Source organism: Otolemur garnettii, unplaced genomic scaffold, assembly GCF_000181295.1.
Source record: "Otolemur garnettii isolate 467f Iridium unplaced genomic scaffold, OtoGar3 scaffold00029, whole genome shotgun sequence".
Classification (NCBI taxonomy): domain Eukaryota; kingdom Metazoa; phylum Chordata; class Mammalia; order Primates; family Galagidae; genus Otolemur; species Otolemur garnettii.
In genome coordinates, this window is record NW_003852424.1 from 7,030,001 (window position 1) to 7,056,245 (window position 26,245).

General features: G+C 42.1%; 1 protein-coding gene across 2 annotated transcripts in view; it reads right to left on the reverse strand.

Annotated features, from left to right (window-relative positions):
• The window catches only part of MCTP2 (multiple C2 and transmembrane domain containing 2), a 183,726-nt gene that overhangs the window by 152,250 nt on the left and 5,231 nt on the right, over positions 1-26,245 (reverse strand). For both annotated transcript variants that reach the window (XM_012804444.2, XM_003788814.3), the window contains exons 2-3: positions 16,269-16,331; positions 15,008-15,116 (exon numbers count right to left, since the gene is read on the reverse strand). In XM_012804444.2, coding sequence (XP_012659898.1) covers positions 15,008-15,116; positions 16,269-16,331 — 172 coding nt within the window. The remainder of the gene's footprint in view (positions 1-15,007; positions 15,117-16,268; positions 16,332-26,245) is intronic.

The following is a 26,245-nucleotide window of genomic DNA, read 5'->3' on the forward strand; positions in this document are numbered from 1 at the left end:
CAAATGTCTCCAACCTTTTATCTTTTTGGCCACACATTCACAAATTAGAAGAATAAGAGTTATCTTGGATCACACAGTAAATACACAAACACCAAGGAAAGCTAATAAGCAAAGAAAAAGATCTATGCATACTTTTCATGATATCCAACACCCACCACAGCTAAGCAACAGTCCTCAAATAATCTGCACGTGGCCCACAGGCTGCAGGTTGGACACCCCTAAACACTGCACTCTTAACTGATATCTTCAGAAACCCAAGAAATGTGGAAATTTAGAGGGCATTTTTTTTCTCAATCACCCTTGAAAGAAGGAAATTTTTCTGCACAGAGAAAATTCTCTGTTATTTAAGATAGTGGTAGATTCCAGGCTAGCAGAATTCCAAGGCAGGTTTTACCTGCTAAAATCAAATGAAGGGAAAATGCACATTCCCAGGCTCACCTTGGCCTTATTTCTTCATCAGTTGGGGGCTTCATGCTTCTAGGAGCTGCTTTTATTTGGGGGGGGGGGTTGTTACCACTCACAGAGGAACAATTTCTTCTCCAATCTTCTCTGGGTCTTGCCACTCTATTAGGCCAGTTAGTACCTTGAACTTTTCTCCCAAGTATCTTCCCTTCTCTACATAGACCCACCATGAATAAAGTCCCACTGGCACCTTGGACAAGGCCAGGGGGTGAACCCTGGGACAAGTGGCCCCAGGTAACTGACCAAAGTCCAGTTTACTGAAAGAATTTCCAATGACCACATTACAGCGCAATGATCTGAATTATTTTTATGAAAACTTGTTTATCTTGACTATATATAAAGTTTATAAAACTTCAATGGAATAAATAATGGGATGTAAGGAAGCTCTAAGGAATTGGAGAATAAGGTCTTCTTGGGGTACTCATGCTCTCCCCCTGTGTGTGGCCTCCCTGAACTTCCTCCAACCTCCACACACCACCCTCAGACTCCACTCCCCACCTGTCCTCCCCAATATCTTCTCTTTTCCTGTCCTTGGTCTTCTCCTTTCTTGGCTCTGTAGCCTGGGCCATGACACATTGATTCCCATGTGGGGCGGGGGTGGTGGTGGTGGTGGTGGGACAGTCACACAAATCAAATAGTTTCAAATGGTGCTTTGATTTCATCTTCATAATCCATCAACTAATATGTGTATGACCCAGAGACCTTCCAAATCTCTTTTTAAAAGTCCCCAACCTGTATCTATATAAATACAAGTAACTACAGAGCATCCTAATAGTGGCCCATAAAGTCATCCTCACAGGGAAACTTGCAAATTGGAGCTAAATGTACCTTTGTTTACAAAATATTCATTACAAAATTTTTCAGAGAGGTGGCCAACACACAGAAAATATATTGTAAATATCTTGTAAAATGTTGTAACTAGTATTTTGTAAGTAAAGGTACATTTCCCTATAATTTCCCGTCCCTCCCACGTATGATGACTGTACAGGTGACTTGTGGGACCCCCTGCATCACTTTATAAAGAGGAAAGGAAAACACTGCTAGTGAAGTCTGCAAACTCACCCTAAAGCAAAGTGCTCCAGATCTCACTGCTGAATGTCACTGTGGTCCCCTTCGAAGCACCTCCTTTGGGAAGTGATGCACCTACATTAGCACCTAGTCCACCCTTCAAAGCAATTCTGGAGCTCTTTTTCTGGAATGACCATCAGAGCTGTCATCCCGTGAGGTGGACAGTTAAGTTCCCAGACCCATCCCAGAGAAAGTGCTGCACACCTCATCGCTGAACACCACTACGGCCACCTTTGGAGGACTCCATATGGCCATCTGGTGACTACAGTGATATTCAGCGATGAGGTACATGGCACTTTTTCTAGTATGAGTTTGTGAATTTAATCGTCCAGCCTTGTTTTTAAAGAGTCCAGTATTTTCAGTAAACTGGGAGCTTAGTGAATAGATGAACTACGGGCTTTTGGTGAAGTGGGTATTAAGAGCAGATGCCTGCACACTACATTTGCCCAGTTGACCAGAAGCACACAGGAGCGTGAACTTCTGCTCAGAGACTGGGGGCACAGTTGTCCTTGTAATGCTAAAAATAGAGGGACCTCTGTAAACTTACAAGAAGGTATGACAACATAGGAAAGAGGAGGAGAGAGGCAGTGGTAAGAATACGGCAGAAAGGAGGAAGCCAGGGAGCCGGCCAAGGCGGCTGCTCAGAATGCATAAAGGGGGAAGGGGCCTGACCGCGGGCACGGGAGCAGCGCACTCTGGAAATCCACGCTGGCAAAGCACAGGCAGTTATTCACTCCCCAATCTTCTCCTGTATATTCAAAAATACTAAAAAATCCCCCACCCAAGCCATCACTCAAGCATGAATCTACGTCTAACAAAATGGACACCAGCCTTTACAGAAAAGATAGAACAGGACGAAAGTTTAGTGGTCACGTCAACAATGGATGGGACCGCCTTCGAGTATTACAAAAACCTTACGAGATGTGCACTGATCACATTAGCACAGTAAGGATGAGACATTTTATTCCACCACATAGTAAGAGACTTTGTCGTTCTCAACCACACGAAGAACCTGGACGGAGGACACTGTGCTGGGGGATAAATCAGGCACAGAATGAAAACGGCATGTCCCCTCGTCTATGTGGCATCTAAAAAAAAAAGTTAATTACATATAATCGAGAAGTCGCGTGGCCTTTCAGGGGCAGGGTGTGGGGAGATAGGAAGAAGCAGCTGAAAGGCTCTGAGCTGCGTTACTACAGTTATTAGGGTTAATAAGACAGCATCGTGCCCCGGAAACGCAGTGAGTGAGTAGATTTCAGATGCTCTTGGCTTGCACCAAAAAAGTAGCGATGTGAGAGGATGGATGTGTTAATTGGCTTCACTGTAGTAATCATTTCATATAGGGATATAAAACAGCATGTTGTGCCATAAATATAGATAACAAAAAACGTTTTTAAAACGATGAGGAAAGTCACTGAGGCCACAGAGCCAGACTGTTTCCACTCGAACATCTTCAGAACTAGAGAAATATTATGATCTAACCCCCAAATTCTATGATACTTCTTTCATCAAAAAGTGGGCTGTCCCTCACCTCGAATGGGGTGACTGCGTCCACCAATGCAGTGTGCTGTTCCTTTCAAGGCTGTGTCACGAAAGGTGACATAGTTCCAGCCTTGTGCCCAAGCCCCTGACGCTTGGAGCCCTGAGCTGCCAACTCTGAGGCAGACATGCCGTGTGGAAGAGGAGCTTCGTGGAGAGGCCTCCTGGGGACAGCTGTGGTCTTCTCGTTGCCAGCTTCCGGGCATGCACTATGGGACTCCAGAGACCCTCAAGACTTCAGAGGACCAGCCCCAAATAACACGCAGAAAAGACAAGCCATCTCCACCGAGCCAGATCCAGATTTGCTCTCCCAGAATTCACAAACATATAGTTGCTGCTGAGATGTGAGGTAATCTGTTACAGAGTCTTGAGAACATGCCCACTGCACCCCCGACTTGGTCCCCCATTATGTGCCGTGCTTCCTGCTCAAGTTCAGCACAGGGTAAATACGTGTGGTGTGATGCCCTGGTAGCACTGCGCAGTGCTGTAGCTGAAATCTAAACGAAGTCTTGACCATGGACACACAGAATACACATCCACATGCACGCAAGTGGAACGTCTCTCACCAACTCACAGACAATGGAACAAACTACATCAGCAGGGCTTGAAAACAGCACAGGACGCAGCGTCTCTCTCCATCCTCTTAGAGTTCTCTTGGTGAGTTTAAGCCAACATAGCTGCCTTGCGTTACTTCTGAAGTTCTCATTTATGAAGGCAGTAAATGAAATATCTGTTCTGAAACTGTTAAATTGTTGAGTACATTGACCATAACTCAATTCAAAGTTCTGCCAATCATGTAGTTTGACAGGTCAAATTGCTGCGATTGGTTACATTACATGACACACGAGATCGCACTCTACTTCATGTAAAATAAAGATACTTCATGTAAAATAAAGATTTTACATGGTGTTACTAAAAAATAAGACTCATCTAGTCACGGAGTTTATAAATTTTGAATTATATTTATTAAAACATGACTGTGCTCTTAGCTTATACCTCAATTGTATTTTGTGCTATTTTCTATTTTGATGCCATGTAAATGATTTATATAGATTGTGGATCAAATTCCAAATAAGAACTTTCAATGCCAGTGGGGGGGCAAAAAAGAAATAGCTTTTCTCCGGCCACTCCTATTCAAGCAAATAGAAGATATGTTGAACTCAAGTCAATGACCTTTGGTTGGGCGCAAGGCAATGTCTTACATGCAGGTGACATAAGAAACATCCCACTTTTGCTCCAAGGTACTTCTTAGGAATTGAGAGAGGATCCTACTGGGAAAAAACAGGCACACTGACGCTATAAAGCAATAGAGCATCATCAAGGAATCAGTCTGTGAGTTTGTAGAGTCTCAAAATAGAAGCAAATAACAAAAGTCTTCAGAGGAGAGAGGTCCGTGTTGCAGTACATTAGACAACAGGCTAAACACATCGGATGATGATCTATATATCTAGGGTAAAGGAATAAATAGAAACAAATTTAAAAACTGAGCTCCAGTCACTAACTTCAGGACCTCAGCAAGCTACCCAGACGCAGCAAGTGAAGAAAACCACTGCCTGTGTGGCAGGGAGGGTGATTTCCTCCTGAGGAACCATCTGGTCCTGACGTTTGTGTCTGGTGCTCCCACACAAGCAAACCAGTGATCTCACGCCATCTGGTGTTCAGAGAAGGTACTCCAATGAGAAGCTGACCCCAAACTTTGCAAAATAAGTTCAGTACCATAACCTGAACAAAAAAAACAAATCAGTAGGCATCAAAGAGAAATCATGAAATCAGATCCTTCTATGTATGGAGTTTTAATATATAATTTACAAGGGGCAGGCAACTCAATGCAGAAAGAAGTATTTAGTCCTGGTTACGTGACCATGTGGCACAAATAAAACTGAATTCCTACTCCAGGCCAGTAATCAAAACAAACTTGAGAAAGATGGAAACAGATAAATGGAAAATATAAAACCAGACAAAGAAAAGAATACGTATGAGTTAATATGTATGTGTCTCAAGAGAGAAAAGGTCGTTCTAGGTACAAAAACCAAAAAAAAAAAAAAAAAAAAAGATATACCCAGAATAGAATTGTAAGTTGAAAAAGATTCTTGGGCAGCGCCCGTGGCTCAAGGAGTAGGGCGCCATCCCCATATGCTGGAGGTGGTGGGTTCAAACCCAGCCCAGGCCAAAAAAAAAGAAAAAGATTCTTGCCATCAAAAAAATGTATGAACAAAATTAAAAGGCAAATGATAAATTAGAAAAATATACACAAACATATCCAGGAAACAGAAGAATGAGCAACAGTAACAGATGAAACAGATTATGCAAGAGAAAAGGAAGTATGTGTAACTGAACATATTTAAAAGTCCAAGTTCACTAGTACAAATAACAAATTAAAGCACAAACAGGACGGCATTTCCCTCTATCAAACTAGCATTCTACATGTGATGCAGTGGGCCACTTCCATGCTACTGGTAGGTCAGCAAAGTAGATCTTTCTCAAGGATAAACTGGCAATTCAGTAATGAGAATCTAGAAATGTTCAGATTATATAATAGGAAATAGTCAATCCACGTTAATAATAGACTTACAAAGCTATAAAAAGCTGTGTATACAGATTAGGCATAAGAATGTTTGCTACAGCATTACTCCTAATATTTAATAAAACAAATTTCAAACAAACCTAATTTGAAATGTTGATTAAACCAAGTATGATACACTATTAAGCTTTTAATTTCTTCTCAAAATAAAAATCTTATAGAAAAGTATGTGCTACTTAAACAATAATTTTTAATTCAACTTGTTAGTATGCAGTTTAGGATATTACATCCGCATTTATAAGTGAAATATGTTTGCAATTTCCCTTTACAATAATATATTTTTTCCAATTTTAATATTAGGTGTATCCAGATGGAGTAGAATGATTTCAAAGTATTTCTTCTTTTTCTATTGTCTATAAGATTTGGCATGATCTGTTTTTTGAAATTATCTTTTATTTTTAATTATTAGTTATCTATTTCTTGAGACTTTGGGGAAAAAAAAAGTAGTAGTTAATGGATGACTCCCTACTGACCCTCAGAGTCAAAGCATTCTATAATAGACATACTCTTATTTGACAATGTGAATGTTACTTTTTTTGCATCATTATTTTTATTATTGCTCAATATTTTGTTGCAGCAATCGTCTGATTTCTTTTCTGAAATATATTCATCTTCATTCCTTCTTTATGAGGTTTCTGTTTCTACTCCTTATCTTAAACACTGTTACAGTTATTAAATTTTAAGCCTTTTTGATTTTGTGAAGGCAAAAAGTAAAAACCAAATAAACACATGTATATGTAAAAATAAATGAATAAAACAGAAAAAAAAGAAAAGCATGTGCTTAGTTTAAAAAGGTAGATAATCAAACAATTTAGAAACCACATTCTTATTTTGCATTAGATAGAGAAATAGATTTAAAAATTCAGATCAGCACATATAGTTAGTTTGAAACTCCAGGAAGCAATGACCTAAGGGTGTTCCTTCTTCCCTGCCAGTTTCTCCCCTGCAGGTCACTATAATTTTTCTTTTTTTTTTTTTTTGCAGTTTTTGGCCAGGGCCGGGGTTGAACCCACCACCTCTGGTATATGGGGCCGGCGCCCTACTTCTTTGAGCAACAGGTGCCACCCAGTCACTATAATTTTTGAGAGAAATTTTCTGGGTCAAATTTCAGATGGGAAAAATAAAACTGCCACCCCAACAGAGGCCTTATTCAAATAACGTGCCTTTAAAATAGCCTGTCTTTAATGTTTGGGTTCTCCCAGAAAATGGGTATTGGTCTCCGAACACAGCTTTAACAACGATTGCCACCAGAACGGAGGTAGCAGTGGTGACAGAGGAGGGGACAAACTGTCAAAAAGAGTAACAAAGCTAAAAGATCCACAAACAATGTAAGAAATTATGGAGAAGCTGGGAAGATGAGCCCAAAAGAAAACTCAGAAGTCATGAAGTGGCTCCCTTTTCAGGGGAAATGCAAAAATAAATCCCAGCTCGGAATCACTCTGCCAGGGATAACTCTGACAATAGACACTATCATTATAATGGCTAATATTTATTGCACAATCCTACTGTCCCACTCCAAGTCCCCCTAAGCACCTATGCAAGGTTAATTCCACCCACAGGCCCAGCGGGCTCGCGGGTAGATCGTGTCTGAGCCAGGATTTACATTCTGCCGGGCTGGGTCCCGAGTCCGTGACTCTTAGCCATTACTCAGCGCCTCCCACACACAATTCACATCAGGGCAGGAATCTGTGAGACACAGCAGGGCCTGTGGAAAAGGCTGAAGAGGGAGCCTGGCCCAAGAGAGACGCCCAGAGGGAGGGCTGAAGGATTGAATACTGCAGTACATCCATTCAGAACACACCTGTTAAGGAGTTGGACAGCTGCTCCTCAGCACACAACACAGGGCTCCCAAACACCCACCTGTCCCTCCATTACAGCATGACAAAAAGAATATGTTTCTCTCTGAATCTTAAGAAAAGTTTCTCTTTATAAGGAAAAAAAATTACATAACAATAATTGCAAAGGAAAACCAAGACTTTAATCAGAGGTCCCTTACATGAGGACATTTTGGTAACAGTTTACAAATTTACTAAACACCTATTATCCGGCAGAATTTTCACCCTATTGGGAGATTTTTTCATCTTTTCTCTAAGTCATTTTCTGGTTGGAATGGCTCATCTATGGCATTTTTCCTGTAATGTGTAAAGGAAGTCATTGCTCTAAAAACAAATGTCAAATACCTACCCGTGCTGGAGGTGGAGAAAGAGAGCACTCGGGGGGATAAATGGGTCATGACTTTTCGTGGCCTAAAACTCACATCAAAAAGAAGACCATCAGTTTTCAACCTTCGGCTAGCATGATCTTTACAGGCCCAGTAACGTTCCAGGGAACTTCAAGGATCTGCCTTTCCCTTTTGCAATGCTGAAAAGTGGCCACAAGAGGGCACCAGCAACATAGTTCTTTCAGTCCACAGCAGTAAACTAATGTCATTGCCTAAAGTAAGGGAAAGGCTGGGTTTGAAAGTAGGGTCCTTGCTTTCCAGGTATTAATGCTATCTGGTTCAAGAGGTCATAAGCTAAACATTTTGCCCAGGACAAGAGACCTTCCCACATCACAACACTAAAGCTCAAGCCAGGACTGGAGCATAGGGCTGCTGGCATCAATGCCACCAACTCTAAGACAAAAAGAGGCCTTCTGAGCCATATTCCCTTCCATGGAAAACTGAGCCAGGAGCCACTTTCCTCTGTGCATCAACCAAATCATGAAGCAGTTGCACGTAAGAGCATGTGGTCATATCCTATTCCTTCTACTTTACCAATCTCAGAGTTTAAGACACCAAGAGCTACAACATTGGCTCAGACCAAGAACTTAAAACAGGCATTTATCTTATTGGGTTAAAAACAGTATATCTTTTATAACCTCCCAGTGGGGAAAAAAACAGGAAGGAAATGAAGAATAAAAGGAAAACAGGATGAGGAAAAGAAAAAGCAAAGAAAGTAAGATGAGAAAGAGAGTAAAAAGAGTTTACACAGAGAATGACGGGGACGGACAGAGATGGAGGGAAATGGCCACGGGTCCTTGCCGGTGGATTCCTCAGGGAGGTGAGCACAAGGCAATGTCTGGACAATTTACAGCATCTGTGTAAGGTTCGTTTGTAGAAAGACCACTACAGAAAGCAAGCAAAACATAGTAGCATTTAAAATAGGGCAGCTTAATTTAGTACTAAGCTCCCCTATGCTGGTTCTAGTCTAGTAAAGGTAGAAAGTCCACATGCCAGAGAGTCAAAGGAAATTCTTGAAGAACTCGAAAATGGCCTGCCAGTAATAATCTCCTCAAAGTAGCCACACTTACAAAGCCATTTCATTCGAACTTCTCAGCCTCCCAGGATACCATCTGATATACATGATTACATATGCATCAGGGAGTTACTACTGAGTCACCCACTAACTTGGTTCTTCTTGATAACCAGTAAGTTTTTGGGTTTTTTTTAATTGTCGTTGGGGTTGAGGGGGGGTTGTTTTGTCTTGTTTTTCAGAGTCTCACTTTGTCACCTGGGGTAGAGGGCTGTGGTGTCACAGCTCACAGCAACCTTTCAAACTCTTGGGTTCAAGCAATCCTCTTGCCTCACCCTCCTGAGTAGCTGGGACTACAGGTGCCACCACAACACTGAGCTATGTTTGTTTTTTTCATGCATGCTCAAGCCTGCACACACACACACACACACACACACACACACACACGAAGTTGACAACTGAAGACCCCTGGGGTGAACCAGTGGGAACTCCCCCCAAAGTCCTTTCTGAACACCAGCGCTAGACTTGCCCACTGTTTGAAGGTAGAACTTCCTCCTGATTCCTACCAAAGAAAAATCAGTGACTTTATAGTTTAGCAAATGCTACAAAACTCTCCAGAATAATCTCAAAAGCCCACCATCATAGGCTCTTTACAAACCAGCTGTATTTTTGAGCCAGGGAAGTGAGGGATTTAGAGAAAGCACACACAGCCTTTGCCCCCAGTCCCCAGCTAACAGCACCATAATAGAGAGAGGGTGCCCTGGTGTCCGAGAGGCTTCTCCACACTCTTTCCTGATAGGCAAAGTGACAAGTTGGGATCCCCAGTCACAAACCTGATTAGAACTTGTTAATACCTTTTCTTGGGGGGTTGTGGGAATAGTCTTTTCCTAAGATGGATACAATTTTTTTTCACTAATATCAAAAACTGACTTTTAATTACCCAATATCTCCAGTTTTCCTGCATTATTTCATGACATATCACGAAGGTGCTTCCTAGGTACTCCCACTGAGAAGCAGAAGCTCCCAGTCCTGATAACCACTTAATAATGTTTTAAGCAGATTTTTAGATCAAGAATCCAAAAATCAGACCCTAAGGCCAGGCACAGTGGCTCATGCTTATAATCCTAGCACTCTGGACGGCTGAGGTATTATAGACTACTTGAGCTCAGGAGTTTGAGACCAGCCTGAGCATGAGTGAGAACCCCAAAAAACCCCTGTAGTCCCAGCTATTCAGGAAGTTCAGGCATGAAGACTGCTTGAACGTGAGAGTTTGATGTTGCTGTGAGCCATGATGCCACAGGCAATCGACCTCAAGGTGACAGAGTAAGACATTGCTTCAAAAAAAAAAAATCAAACCATTTATATTCTTCTCAGGATCAAACTTTGCTTACTTAGCAAACTTTGGCCTATTGGTTAAATCCAGACCACTGCCTGTTTTTGTAAATAAAGTTTTAATGGAACACAGACACGCCCATTTGTTTACTTATTATCTATGGCTGTTTCCCCACTATTCTAAAGGATTGAAGAGTTGTCACAGCCCATAAAGCCTAAATTATTTATTACCTTGCCCTGTACATAAAAAATTCACTGATCCATGTTTTACACAGAAAGTTCTATAAACAGTAATGATTACGTAACAATCTAAGGAAAAGGCTAAACCTTTTCTTAGCAAAGAATGACTCATCAAAACTAGTTCTCTCCCTCAACGTTCGAAAGTAGAGACTGGTCAACATGAACATGAAGACCTTTGTGACAATCCTTTTCCATTTCATGATGAGCAAATATTTTTTTTTCCCTAGTAATTTTATAATAACATTTTCTTTCCTCTAGCTTACTGCGTCGTACGAATACAGTCTATAATACTGACACATATCACATACAAAATACATGTTCATGGAATGTCTATGTTATCAGTAGGACTTACAGTCAACAGTCAGCTATTAGCAGTTAGGTTTGGGGGAGTCAACAGTTACATGTGGATCTTTGACTATGCAAGGAGTCAGTACCCTAAGCCCCTGCACTGTTCAGAGGTCAGGGATATAAAACAAATTTCTATGTTAGAGACGAAGCACAGAGAGAGGGCACAGGATATTGACAAACTGGCACAAGTTAAGAACCAAGAGGACGGAGGAGCTAACAGAGAGCACAGAAATGGGCTCACGCTGGGAGTCAGGGACACGGGCGATTTCATCACAGTTAGTAACTAAGAGCTCTAATAACACATCTTATCACGTATTGGCTTTTCTACTGTAGGACACTATGCCCTATATATTTTTATTAATATATAATAATTTCACACATTTCTAGGGCACATGTTATATTGTGATACATGTGTATACTAAATGATCAAATCTGGGTGATTAGAATATTAATTACTTTCAGGGTGAAGAATACTCCAAATAGCCTCTTTTACCTGTTTTGAAATGTACAATAAATACTTCAGTCATTCTCCAGTCGGAGCCTGGCTTCAATCCACAGTGGACACTCAAATGCTGCCTTGCCTTGAGCGGGCTCTTGATCACGCCCTAATCACTAGTGTAAAACTTGTGACAATCAAGCTGGAATTAACATTGTCACAGTACCGGGAGGCACATTACCCCACAAGGTATTTTAAAAAAAGACCCGTTGGGAGTACACTGTTTTCTTAATTGATAAGGATTAATCTTGCCAATAAATAAATCGGTCAAGGACAGTCTTTACTGGTTTCAAACGAAACAGGTGCTGAATCCAATGTGGACTTCCTATTAGGTTTTTATACTTGGATGATACGTGTTGGTTTCACTGGGTACTTAAGATAAAAGCTGAGTTCTCACATGATGTTTCAACTCTGAGGAACCGAGGCAGCTGAGACAACAGCTAGGGGAAGAGCGCAGATCGTGGCCTTTCCTTTGGTCTTGAAACAAACCTGTTCCTTCACTCACCTTCTGATGTGAGCAAGGACTTCACCGCCTGACAAGCTCACTGACCGTCTGCTAGGAATCTGCTGTGACTGTATCAATATGATACACCAACAGTCGTGTAGCTTAATAACTCTCATCAATAAAGGACGTGAGGGGTCTCTTCCCAGAAACGATGGGGGAACTGGCAAAGGCATAGCCAAGCCATAGAAGAGGCCGGGAGCCCATGTACACGGCAGAAGTTACAAAGCACTGGGCAAATTCCAAAAATTTAAAACAGGGACATGCATATTAAGAACATTTTCTTTCTAGTAAAGTTAACGACACTCTCTCTGGAGCACTTGTGATCTCCAGATAGGCTCCCATAAAAATGAACTTGATCGTAGGCTCCCATAAAAAGGACTTGATCATGATCATTACTTGACAGAAGCGTCCATTGGACAGTGTGCAGGTTTGGAGTTGGGGATTTGTGGGGGCCAACATCACATGGGTTTATCATTGTGTCCCCCAGGTATTATTTCAAGCACAAAGTGCTGTCTGCCCCGAGTCATTAAAAATAATGTACGAGATCGAGCCATCACTATGGATGGGGTGTTTATGACAAGAAGAGAGACACGAAAGGCACAACTGATTGATAAAAAACCGATTTGATTAAGAAACTATTTACCAACAAGTAGAAAATGAAATATTTTCACAATTAAAAAATGGTATATCTGAGAGAACATGAGAGAAGGGAGGGGAAGGGGATCAAGGTCCTGCTTAAGGAGAAGAGAAAAAAAAAAAAAAAAGACAGTGATCTAGTATATTTTTGAATAACCCAGATGGAGTAGAGACCATTTTCCTAAGTGAAGTATCTCAAGATGGAAAAACATCAGATGTATTCAACACTGAATTGGAGCTAAGTGATGACCAACCCCTATGTTCTCATATGGAAGCCAAACTCAGTGAAATTCAGATAGCTGGGAGCAGCAGGGAAGGACGGGGACACTCACACCTAACCGCACAACGCACACTTTCTGGGCATTCTCAGCTTTGACTTAAAATGCACAAAAGCAAACGATGTCACCAAAATGTGTGTACCCCCATAATATTCAGAAATTATATATATATATATATATATATATATATACACACTTCATACAGCCCTGAAAGATGGAAGTCAGTTCAGATCAAATTAATAAGAGAATCTATAGCCCAGACTATGACCTGTAGAGAGTCACAGCAAAAAGGTTTCTAAGTGGCGGGTGGCGAGGTGGAAGGGTGTGTGGCAGGGGAGCCAGCCACACTCAGAGGCGACAGATGAAGCAGCAGCTCTTGGGGTGACTGGCTGGAGCTGCACCCACAGAAAGCTGGAAGGGCCAGCACTGTCTCACCCCCAGAGGCCGAGCAATAGCAAACGCACTTAGGGACAGGCAGGAACCCTGAGAGGGAGGCTTTCAGGGCGCTGGTGACAACCGGCACCAATGGGGAGAATCCAGCCTGAACTACTGGCTCACCCTGTCCTGCTGCATGTCCCAGTCCTCCTCGCCATCACCGAGGGCAGGTCACAGCAACAAAAATAGTAGCCACAAACAGAAACACATAAACACATAAACAAAGGATGAACACAGCTCTCCAGAGAATCGAACACGCAAAAGAAACTCCTGTCCTGCAGGAGAGGCAGCTACAGTGCCCTTATCCCTGAGAGAGCACGTACACACACTCCAGATGGGAGATTTTAAATGCATACTTCATATTCTCAAGAGAGACGGCATCATCTCATTCATAACACAAAAACACGCTATAATAAAAATGAAAAAAATGCCAATGCAATAAACGGAACAGCATAACGTTAACAATTGACAAGAAAGTGAGCACACTGGAGGATGGAGCTGAGGAGTTCTTCCTGGAAGGGAAAGTGAAGGAAGAATGAGAAGGAAAAAAGAAAAGCTGACAGCCGGAGATGACACATGGAGACTCAAAAGGCAGAAACGTCCTCACACAGAGCAGAGAAGCAGCAACCAGAGAAACTGGCCGCGACCTGAAGACAGGAACTCCTTAACCTGAAAAAGCCTCAACAACTAAACCACACAGACGTAAAAAGAAGAAAACGCACATATCTGCCTGCAGAGAAATGAAAACCCTCTCAAGGACAGAAGAGGTCGTACCATTAAAGATAAGTGACAAACTGTGAGAAAAATGCTTCAGTGTGTATTTTTAAAAACCATTAATGATGAAAATTTAAAAAGAATTATAAAAATATAGAAGGAAAAACTCAATTGCAGACTAAATGCTTTATAATCAATGCCTACCATCTTTCTCATAGTCCACAAAGTAGGTTAACATCACATCCAGGTATCAAGGAATATTCTTAAATCAAATAGCACTGAATGGAGACGCCAAGATTTGAGGTCACTTGGTCAGGCTCCCCATCCGCCCTTAAACATATATATATATATATATATTTTATTTTTTATTTTTTTGCAGTTTTTGGCCAAGGCTGGGTTTGAACCCACCACCTCCAGCATATGGGGCCAGTGCCTTACTCCTGTGAACCACAGGCACCACCCAACATATGATATTTTTATTTAAGGTACACCCTTAACTGTGCACAGAGACATACACAATACGTGAAATAAATAGTTCTCAGCAAAACAGATACATTAACATAAAATGTTACAGTATGTAGTATTAGCAATATTAGACAACAGAAAATATATTTATAGGAGAAAGCACAGTCATATATCAGTATATATTTATGGAAATGTATAGAGAGACACATAAAAGGTAAAGACCAATAATAGCTATGGAGAGTCCAGTAGGATCTCAGAACAGAAGGGACTTGGTTGAAAGGACTATTTCCATCGATTTGGATGTTTGAGGACCTTCTGCTGAGGATGCATCCCCTCTTTCTCTTGGATAATTAAAGCAGTAGGATCCGGAGAACCTTTTCGTGAGCAGTTGCTGTGTGCCAGGCATAAACCTATCAGACTTACCCCATTTATTCTAAAACAACTTAATGTGATTATCAGTATTGTTACAATTTAATTTAGTAATGCAAAAGGATAGTAAGGTTCAATGTGTTTAAATAATTTAGTGCAAATGGCTGAGACCTGGAGAGGTTTAGGCTGGAGCTCCGGTCTGTCCTGAACCATACCGTGATGGGACAGGCTGACGGACAGCATTGACACAGGGTAGAGAGACAGAAGTTTTCAAGCTCACACAGCATTAACACAGCGAAGCCTTACCACAGCGATCTCGCACCACCAGGTTCCGGCCTTCCTTCAGGTGTATGGTGAGCAGGTAGGCAAAAGAGCTGGGGAGGCGACTCAAACCATCACCCCCTTCCCCAGGAGTCTGCACAGATGGAGAAGGTGGTTAAGCCAGTGGGTCTTGGGCCCATGCAAGAGAATTCCACAGACAATTTCAGAGGGGAAGAAAGCCAAGTCACTATTACAGTCACTGGTCACCTCAATCCCCACTCACTGGGATGACTTGGTTACAATGCCTTATTACCAAGTCCTTTATAATTCTCCCTGGTGGGATTTTATCAGAACTCAGAAGCAGCTGTGATTATATCTTTGCAAGATTAACTTCCCAAGAATTATACAATCTGCAGAGAAATGAGAGGATGTCCTTGAAATACTTAGATAAGTGGCATACGAGCCTGTGAAACTCCCTCATGAACTGCAAGATTTATTATAAAACTTATGGTAGGGCATTGAGAGCACAGAGCAGGAAGCAGTGCAGCTCCTTAGCCCCCATGTAAACTGGCTCCCTCTGCTCCTCCACCCTTCCCACCAAGCCCCATCAAGTCTGGGAGACCTCCTGCATGCGTAATGATGGTTCCGATGTCCACACTCTGTGGATCCCCTCCTGAACCTGCATGTCCATCCAAACACAAGCTCCTCGCCTAGGTCTGCAGGGGACGCTGTCTCCACCCAGTCCTCTCCTGGCTTTCCTCCTACGGTTGTCTTGTATTACACGGCTCCTACTCCTGCCTGGCTCAGTCACTTCTATCTACAGAAATGCATCAACTCCCATGGGCCATAATGGCAAATGCAAGTCTATTTTCAAATATTTACTATGCGAGTCCAATTAAAGTTTTGAGCCAGCTCAAACTTTTCCTGTCCTCAACATTAAAGGACAGATAAAAATCATTTATCATTCACTTATTGGACATTCAATTAATTGATCTTGCGGCTAAGCCACTCTTGACAGCCCTCTTTTGAAAGTTTCAAAGCACTTTAAGACGGTTTTATCTCCTTTACTATCTCACTGAATTTCATAGCTGCTCTGTATTTTTAGAAGAACCTGTCCCATGTTTGACAAATCAATAGAAACTGAATTCATCTCCTCCAGCTCAAACTTGCAAGGCCTATTTTTGTCCAGGGATACCATTCTGCATTCTCTAGAAATAAAAGAGGCAAATAGAATACAAACCCACACACAATGAGACAGATTTACAATATCTACTTTAGCATTTGTTTTTTAAGGAATGCCACTCACTGATTGTTCTTCAAAATGCTGAGATGTCATGGAGGCGTTCAGGTCAGCACTGCCACATAGCTTCTGAAAGAAAGAAGAAAAATGTGCTTTAAAAAAGCAAATCAGTACCAACCCAGGAAGACATCTTCAAACAGGTCTTTCCATTTGGAAAGCTGATTTTTGCACAGCCGGTTTCAGGTGTGCGGCTGCCTTCTTGGTGTGATAAGCACTGGCAGAGAAAGGGCCTTAGAGGCATCAGTCTGGCAGCAGCTAAGTCACTGATCACAGCGTGGATAAGGGTGATTCATGTACCTGCTGGGCCACTTCGGCACCCCTAGTTCATCCACAGGCTGCGAATGCAGCCAGCTTTGGGTCTAGTGTGGGAAGTGGAGCTGCAGAGCTGTCCTCCCAGGTCCCTCCCAGGCGGCCTGCCTGGCCCCCAGCCTCCAAAGGGAAATGGGAGGCTGGGACCCAGGGAACTGCCAATGTCAGCAAGGTGGGAAACATTCCAAACATGACCTGAAATACTTTCCTCAAACCACACCTCAATGGGTCTAGTAACTGCACAATCACTAACATAAAACTGGGAAACGGCAAGTTCTACACAAGAGGCCTGTGAGTGGGAGGCATCTCCGTATCCTAGTTTGAACATGCCTCCCATGCCCAAGAAATGATTCCACAAGGCAACGAAACTTGCATCATTCAGCAGTGAGTCTGGGGTCTGATCCTTCTCAGGTGTGCAGGTTTTACACCTACAGACTGAGGAGCCTAGATGCACTCCAGGACTCACGAGATTTCTGGGCCGAGTGTTGAGGAAAGCTGCCTTGATTGAAAGGCAGATGGGGCATTGGACCCAAGCAAATACCCTCCCAGCAATTTGGGGATGATTCTGTTTGTCTAGCATATTAGGCAGAGCTGACTTCTTTTGTAAAAAAAGAAAAAAAATAGGATTCTGCCCTCCAAAGAAGGCTGAGTAACTCCAAGGCCATGGGCCAGCTTGGAGACAGACAGCAGGTCTGCAGAGATTGTTCAGATAACAGAGCCACTGTGGGTGGAGGTGGGACCAGGGACACTGATGGCAGGGTCCTTTCTATACACAGTGTCCATCAGAGAGGTCTTGGGCACAGCTCGGAGATCCTGCTGGGTGGCTGGCTACCTTCCAAGACACATATGCACTCCCTCAAATGGAGATGGAAGAAATCCAAGATCAGTTCCAGAGAAGGAGAGTAAGTTTTTCAGCATCCAAGAGGAAAGTGAGTAACTTCGAACAGTGGGCTCTCGGGCCCACTTCCCCTACAAGCAGTGACATCAAGAAAGGCTGTGATGGGCAGAAATGAACCCTGCACCCAAGAAGCCTGCAGCCTCGCAGCGGCCCCGCTGGGAAGAACAGAAGTGCTGTTCTTAGTTCTTCCTCTCTGTAGCTGGCACACCTGCCAATCTCCCCATCGGCACCAGGTCTAACATCCCCAGACCAAGGGTGGGGAACCTGCGGCCACCTAGGCCCTTAAGTGCAGCCTTTCAACTGGTTCTAAATTTTACAAAGCAAACCCTTTCATTTTTATTATTTTGTCTTATAGTTTTATTTTTTAATTAACATATTTTATTCTTTGGTATTTTAAATAAGTTTCGACAAAATAATCTTCCCAGGTTGACTGGCAAAATGAGGACATTGGTGAACCATGACATCTCACTTGACAGCTGTTGTGCTCATGATTTAGTTCTAACTCCCCCCACCTGACTGGCGCCACGACCGCAGGAGGCTGTTGGAAAGAGTTTATGGGGGTTGAGTACGCCAGCCTGTTATCAGCTTTGACAACAGTGCACTGTGTTTGAGGTGGAATGTGTGAATAGTTGCACAGTTAATGTTATTTTTAATTCTGTCCACTTAACAACCCATCACATCAAAAAAGACCAAGAAAATTCTGAAGGAAAAAGGACAGATTTTTTTTAAATGGGGATTGAGAATTGCAACATAACCTTATTTCCACTACACACAATTTGTTGCTTTATGATACCACAATGTCAACATTAAAGAAATTCAATGTTCATCAGCATAATAACACTTAGAAGGACCACAAATATTTTAAATTAGAGGGAGCGGCATGAAAGGTTGCAGGGCAGAAATTAAATGATAAAAAACAAAGATGATTCTTTCAAGCAGCAATAATACCTGGAAATAAAGTTACTGAAGCAATTTACAGAGTAGCTTATACACTTCGGGGGAGGGAGGACGGCCATTCAATGATTTAGAAAATGTGAAATAAATGTACTGTCCAAGCTGGGGGATGCTTAGACTCCAATAATGTTTCAGAGTAAAATAACTGCTTCTTTCAAGAAAAACCGTAACTGAACTGCAGCTTTCAGAACTTCACACAATACTTCAAAAGGAAAATATATATTATTCAATCGCTGTGGATGAAACACTGATACTTCCAGTCATGACAGATTTTCTTGCCTACAAAGAGCCACCGACTTTGGGCACCCTTGGAAACATAACATGGTGAATAGATTATCTTCAACAACTTTCAGGGTAAATATTGTGAAGATGAACTGAATTTGGTTGACTTAGAGAGTCCACATACACACAGTGCACTGTCCATGACCAAAACAAAGGCTTTATTGCACAGATTTTAAAAAGTATTGTATTAACAGATCCAGATGTTCTCATTTCTTTTCATTGTGTGTTGCAGAGGCAAAACCTTTGCCATAAAGCTATTTCAAGGGACACTTTGCAACAAGTTCTAAGTATTTAACCGTATTTGTTAAAATGCAAGGTGACATCAGTTTCACAACACGCTATAGCTGAATTACGAGGCATGCAGTGTGGATTCACAATATCATTCCAAAGCGCCTTGGCTATCACAGGAATGAGTGCCAACCAAAATTTCATCCAAGAGACCAGACCGTCAAATTTCATGAGTAACAGAATCACCAACGTGAATTATTGAAAAATTTCTGTAGGAATGCAGCATTTCTGTGTGATAGCATGTCAAATCAAAAAGACTTGAATATTTCTTTGCAAGGAAACACTAAGTCTATGTATGATATGTGGCAAAATATTCCAAGCATTTTGAAAAACACTGTCTTTTTCAAACACTTCTTCAAAAGGAAACATCAGATGAACATTTTCCCCAGTTAGCAAAGGTCGGTGACAAGCAGGATGATACATCAGAAGTATCTGAGGAATACGCAGCGGTCACAGCTCTGCTAATTGGAGAAATACAATGGAAGGCTCACTGACTTGAGAATCATGACATCACACTCAAATTAGCATTTCAGCCTCACCGAGTTGATGTCACCAAGGCACCTAAGGAACTTGGACTTGACTTGCCTTGGACTTGATCGAGTTCCCAGCAGAAAATATTTTATAAGTCATTGTTTGATGGTAACAAAGATCCAATTAAAATACGAAAAAATGCAGAATACCCGTGCCTTTGGTAAAATGCTTGAAAAGTGCATTCTTGTTTTTCAACCATTTATTACTCTGAAGCTACATTCTCCCACGTAACCCAAATCAAGACGACTTGAAGGTCACAAATAACTGATGCCCATTTAAAAGATCAGCAGAAACCGTGGACCTCTGTGCTACAACCAAATAGGCAAATGCTTTCTAATAAAAAGCAGACAAATCAGAGTCATTAAAAGGTTCTGTAAAATTAATACTTTACATTTTCTGAAATTATTAAGCACTTAGTAGATTTTTGCAAAATAATGCATATTTTTAAGTATCTAATTCAAGTTTCTTTTTTTTTTTTCTTTTTTTGAGACAGTCTCACTATATTGCCTGGGTAGAGTGTCATGGCATCACAGCTCACAGCAACTTCAGACTCCTAGGTTTAAGGAATTCTTTTTGTAGCAGTTGTCATTGTTGTTTAGCAGGCCCAGGCCAGGTTTGAACCCGCCAGCCTTGGTGTACGTGGCTGGCACAGTAACCACTGGGCTATGAGCACCAAGCCTGATTAGTTTCTTGAGTGTGGCCTTATTTGATTACAGCTACATGAATCCATGCAGCCTTCCAGACTGTGAATACATTTTGTTCAATTCAGAATAACTCACATAGGATCCAGGGTCATTTTAGACAGGCCAATCTATTTCTAGGGCCCTGACTTTTCAGCCACTAATCCGCCTGGTCCTGAAAGTACCACCACCGCAAGGCAGGAAAAGAGCCCTGACTCTCCATGTGGGGCTCAGCTTGGACTGACAGAAGACAAGAGAATAGCAAAGGGTCCTTTGCCAAACGATCCCTCTCTCCATTCTTGGTGGGTTGGGCAGCACTGTCTGAAGACCACTTTATGAGAACAATCAGAACCTTACTGAACTCTCCCAAAAGATTACTTGCATGTCTTTTATACTCTACACTGTCATTTCCCAGAAATTCAATGAATGTATCTGCCAGATTTACAATACCAGTAACTAAGCCTTCATGGGCAGAGCCAAGAGCAGCCAATGCTATATGATGCTCTGTGGCCTGAAAATCCCCCACTGTGGTCTCCAGTTTCATTAAATCAATTGGTACTCCATATAACCAACCCGTTTGAAGATAATTCCACAAAACTACTGGTGCTAGGATGAGAATTTCTCTTTAAATTGTTATCAGCAGAAGACTATGGCAGTCCTGTGTCTTCCGTCTCCAAGTGGAGGGGCGGACACAGAGGTGCTCAAACCATGTCATGCCCCCCAAGACCAGCACACCATCTACCTTCTCCCAAGTGGGCCTGACTGTGCTTAAAGATGATGTTAATGAAATGACAAAATTAGCCCACATAACCACTATCATTTATGTGCTGTAAGAAATGAACCCAGAGCTTTTATTCAAATATGTGATAAGTCTTCCACTTACAACAACATGAAAACTCAATGTGTAGAAGGACATTAATTCAACATTATGGCTGGTTTTACTCACAGAAAAGTCACAGAACGTAAAGTTATGGTTCCCACAGCCACTGTAACTGTCACGCACCATATATAAACACGAAGGTAGGAGAGTGATTACCATAAAGAACAGCAAAACGTTCCATATGCACAGGAGGGCCGAGTTACAGCTGCTGGGAGACACATAACTCTGAATATTCCCTCACATGCTTACACAGTGCCTGAGGTGTGAGCCACTGAGTAGAAGTTGTATTATTTCCACCCGCTTTGTAAACCTCGTAATTGCATCAGTAACTTAGTTTTTCATTAGAAAACCACTATTAATATTTATCTCATCAGCAATCCCCACTATCCTATTATCATTAGAAGATTTTTTTTAATGTTGTCAATAAGCATAACCAAGTACTCTGGGTTTTTTTTTAATTTTACTTTAGGCTGGGCACAGTGGCTCATGTCTATAATCCTAGCACTCTGGGAGGCTGAGATGGGTGGATCACTTGAGCTCAGGAGTTTGAGACCAGCCTCAGCAAGAGCAAGCAGCACCACATCTCTACTGGAAAAAGTGGAAAGATTAGCCAGGCACTGTGGTGGACACCTGTAGTCCCAGCTACTTGGGAAGTTGAGGCAGGAGGATCACTTCAGCCCACAAATTTGAGGTTGCTGTCAGCTATGATGATGCCACAGCACTCTACCCAGAACAACAAAGTGATGTTCTATCTAAAAAAAAAAAAAATTTTTAAAGGAACAAAAAACACTTTAAGAAAATGCACTGTGTAAAAAGAGACTTTACCTAACAAACCCAAGCAGTGTAAACTGATTCTCTGTACTCTCAATGATTCCCCAACAAAAAAAATAAAATGCACTGTAAAATTGAAATTATGTGTGTATAGTGCCAAAATGTTTACTATATATATCTGTATAACCCCCAAAATAACCAGGATATGGAACATTTCTTTCACCCCCAAAACCTCTTTGATGCTATCCCCCTGGGGACAAATCTTCCAACTCCTAACCCATGGCAAGCACTGATCTGTTTTCATCATTCAGTTTTCTCTCTTCCAGAATACCACAGCAGTGGAATCATACAGCACAGAAACCTTTGTGACTTTCACTCAGTTTAATGCCTTTGAAATCCAAGTTACTGGGTGTGGTGGCTCACACTTGTAATTCTAACACCCTGGGAGGCTGAGGCAGATGGACTGCTTGAGCTCAGGAGTTTATAGAGATTCCATCCCTAAATAGCTGGGTGTTGTGACCGGTGCCTGTGGTCCCAGCTACTCAGGAGTTTGATGTGACTGTGAGCTATGATTCCATGGCACTCTACCTAAGGTGACAAAGTGAGATGGTCTAAAAACAAAACAAAACATAAACAAAGAACTCCATCCAGGTTTTTACCTGTATATATTCCTTTTTATGACTGAGTATTAGTGTATCACATGAGTGTAGTATGTAGACTGCTTACCTATTTAATGTTGATAATTTTTTAAATTTAAGATTAATATGAGGCTACAATTACATTATGTTATTTGTGCATCAAAGGTAAAGGCGGAGTTGTAGTTGAGCTTCTCATGCACGGGGTGTGTGTATACCTTACACCGTGCACAGTAGGCGAGAGCTCACCAATCCCTCTCCCTCAGCCCGCTCCCCTTTTCCATCTCCCTGCCCTCCCATTTGAATTCAATTGTTTTTTTCTCCTGTGTGGGGCTGTAGTTGTTTATCTACAGGTTTCACATTAGTATTGAGTATTAGTGGGATGCTTGCTTTTCCATTCCTATGATACTTTACCAAGAAGAATGTGCTTCCACTCTATTCAGGCAAATACAAAACATGTAAAGTCTCCATCTTTCATGGCTGAATAATACTCCATGGGAAATAGATCCCACAGCTTTATTAATCCATCCATGGGGAGATGGGCATTTGGTTTGCTTCTACATCTTGGCAGTTGTGAATTGTGCTGCAATAAACATTCTAGTACAAATGTCCTTGTGATAAAATGATTTTTCTTCTTCTGTCAAATAATTTTTTTTTAATCATATACTCAGGAAGAAAAAAAATTTGACTATCATAGCCAGACAGAACAGTCTAATTACATGCAAGCATTCAGAAATGCAGCATTAACACCTTGGCATGAACTTCAGTATGAAGTTGCATGATCCATCAAGGCCTTTCAGATAAGATTTTGCTTGTTTGTTTTCTTTTGTATGGAGGCAAGGTTGCATTGATAGCTCCATTCCACCTTGCTACACTGAAATGTATGGGAAGGTAATACGTACTCTGCATTCTCTTTAGAAGAGGGGCCTCCATCTCTAAGAGTACACATTTATTCCAATTCAGCAGGATATGGGGAAAGATTAAAAAGAACAGATAATTTACTTAAAAAAGAAAACCTCCTGTGGTCACCAAAGATCTTGAGAGCCAGACACTGACGTGAATAGACAACATTTGCCTTTTATGTACACTAAACGTGATCTTTTACCAACGCCACCTCCCATGCGGCTGCCTGAAGAATCTTCCTATGAGGCACACACAGGAAGCCAAATTATAAACTATGTACACAATTACTGGCTGTTTAAATCTCAGTGGAAGAAGATATGAACCCACACTCAGAAAAGCTAAATAAGAGTAAAAATCTGGCTGAGTAGATCAATTGTATCATGTTTGAAAATGATTCTATTAAAGCACATGAGCGTAGCAAAAAATGTATGTCTATGTGGGTCATTATGAAATAGAGATGTATGAAATATAAAATCTGCATGGAGCAAACACATGAAGCCCTCCCCGCAACACTGATGAGCTGAACAGTCAGAAAGGACACTGCTGGCTGCATGTCTCAGAAGGGAAACAATGGACCATGACACAGCGTGTCACAAAACTTTCCCAGTGACCCCCCTCCACTCACAAATACATACTCATACTTAAGTCTCTAATCCATGCCTAGTTTATCAAGAATATAAATATTTAGGATGATAGACATCAGACACAAATGCCTCCAGGACAAAGGAAGTGATGACATAAGCACAGGGATCAGATGGCTACACTGACCATAGGAAAGCACTGGACACAGTGACGGTGACAAAAAACTACCGTCATGGCAAGTTGAAATCAGAATTGGCACATATACCCAGAAAAAGTGAGACCTGGCAAGTGGCTGAGTCTGTTTCTGTTCAAATTTTACATAACTTGTCAGGAGGCTATGGATCATAAAATCAAGGTATATGAATTTAGTTTTATCTCACCCTCAAGATTGTTCTCTAAAAGGGATAGCCCTGGAATACTATCTAACATATAAAATATGAATCATTTCTGTTTGTACACATACCCTAGTTGATCCCACAATGGCATAAAACAGCAGTCAACACATTACAGCCTGCCAGGCACATCCAGTCCACCACTTGTTTTACAAGTAAAATTTAATTGAAATTTAGCCCCTCCTGTTTACTTGTGCAGTCTATGGCTAGTGTCACACTGCAACATCAGAATCGAGTGGGTGTGACAGATCTGTGCATTCTCTCACAAAGCCAGAATACGCATTATTAGGCCCTTTACAGAAAAGCTTGCCAGCCCAGGTCTCATGCTGTAAAACTTTCTTTACATGTTCAACAATATTTGTCCACTAGACCAGTGGACAGATGTTCCACTAGGCTTTCTGCACATTTATTAGCAGGAGATACTTTAAAAAAATAATTCCTTTTACACATCTTGGCACGTTCTAATTTGCCAAAATACACTCCTATTAATTTTGATATGGCGTCCACAGGTGTTAACAGTTATCATCAATTCACACATAAAGACACTGGGCCAGAAGACTGAATGGTGATCAAAGGGGACAAGAGAGTTAGCCCTTACCAAGTATGCTGGGTTAGGCTCCCCCCTGAATATCCTTGGTACCTCGTTTTTCTCATTGTGCCACATTTGCAACCAGAGAATCAAAACATAGCACACTCTGCCTATGTACGGAGAGGTAATCGGCGAGGCTCTGGAGTCTGAAAGGTCTGGGTTCAAACCCCAGCTGCTCCTCCCAGCTTTATGTCCTTGAAAAACTTAAAATTTAAGATATGGGAACATTTCTCAGTGGAGCAAAAATGATACTTATGTATAAGCTGTTAAGAGAAAAATTCATTCATTCAAACAAAACCAACTAGACACGGTCTAAGTCTGCAGAACCCCACCCCTGGGCCGCAGACTGGTACCAGTCCATGGCCTGTTAGGAACCAGGGCACACAGCAGGAGGTGAGCCGCCAGTGACCAGTGAAGCTTCATCTGTCACTGTCTCCCATCCCCCAGATGGGACCATCTAGTTGCAGAAGAACCTCATGGCGCCCACTGATTCTGCCTTATGGTGAGTTGTATAATCATCGCATTGCATATTTCAAGGTAATCATAATAAAGTACACAATAAAGGTAAAGTGTTTGAATCATCCCAGAAACACCCCCACACTCTCCCCACTCCCCAGTCTGTGAAAAAAATTGTCTTCCATGAAATCAACCCTGGTGCCAAAATGTGTGGCGACTGCCTGACTAAATTAATATTCATGTAGCACTTTATCTTTCTCTGAAAGGGGTACTGGTGTCGCCATGCTGTTATTACGATGCTATTATTAGTAGTGAAACACTGAACGTGTGTGAGAAGAGCGAGAGGAATAAAAACTGTGACAAGTGTGGTCAGCCACACAAGTCGGTCCTTCAATTCCTACCAACATCCTGCTGCCACCCACCGTCCCCAGGGCAAAGTACGAGAGTGAGGCTGAGGAGGCTGCAGGTGGCTCAGACTACAGCCCGTGCAAGGCTCGCCTACAGCTCGCATGCAAGGCAAAGCTCCCACTCACTGCTGTCCCCAAGGTCTACAACAGGCACACCAAGCCCTGCCCACGCCTGCTGACCACTCTGACCTGTCTGTGAGCAGCATGGCACAGTTCGCTAGAGTCCTTTGCAATCTGCTCATGCAAGTACACGGAGTGGCTGTCATGGTCTGCTGGAGATGCCTGGCAGGGTGGGAAAGCCCTGTGATCTGGCTCTGCTACTTCCCTGACATCTTACTCCCTATCCCTTCCTCTCGTCTCCAGCCACACCATGTCCTTGCTCTTCTTGAAACACCAGGCAGGGCAGGTATGGTGGCTCATGCCTGT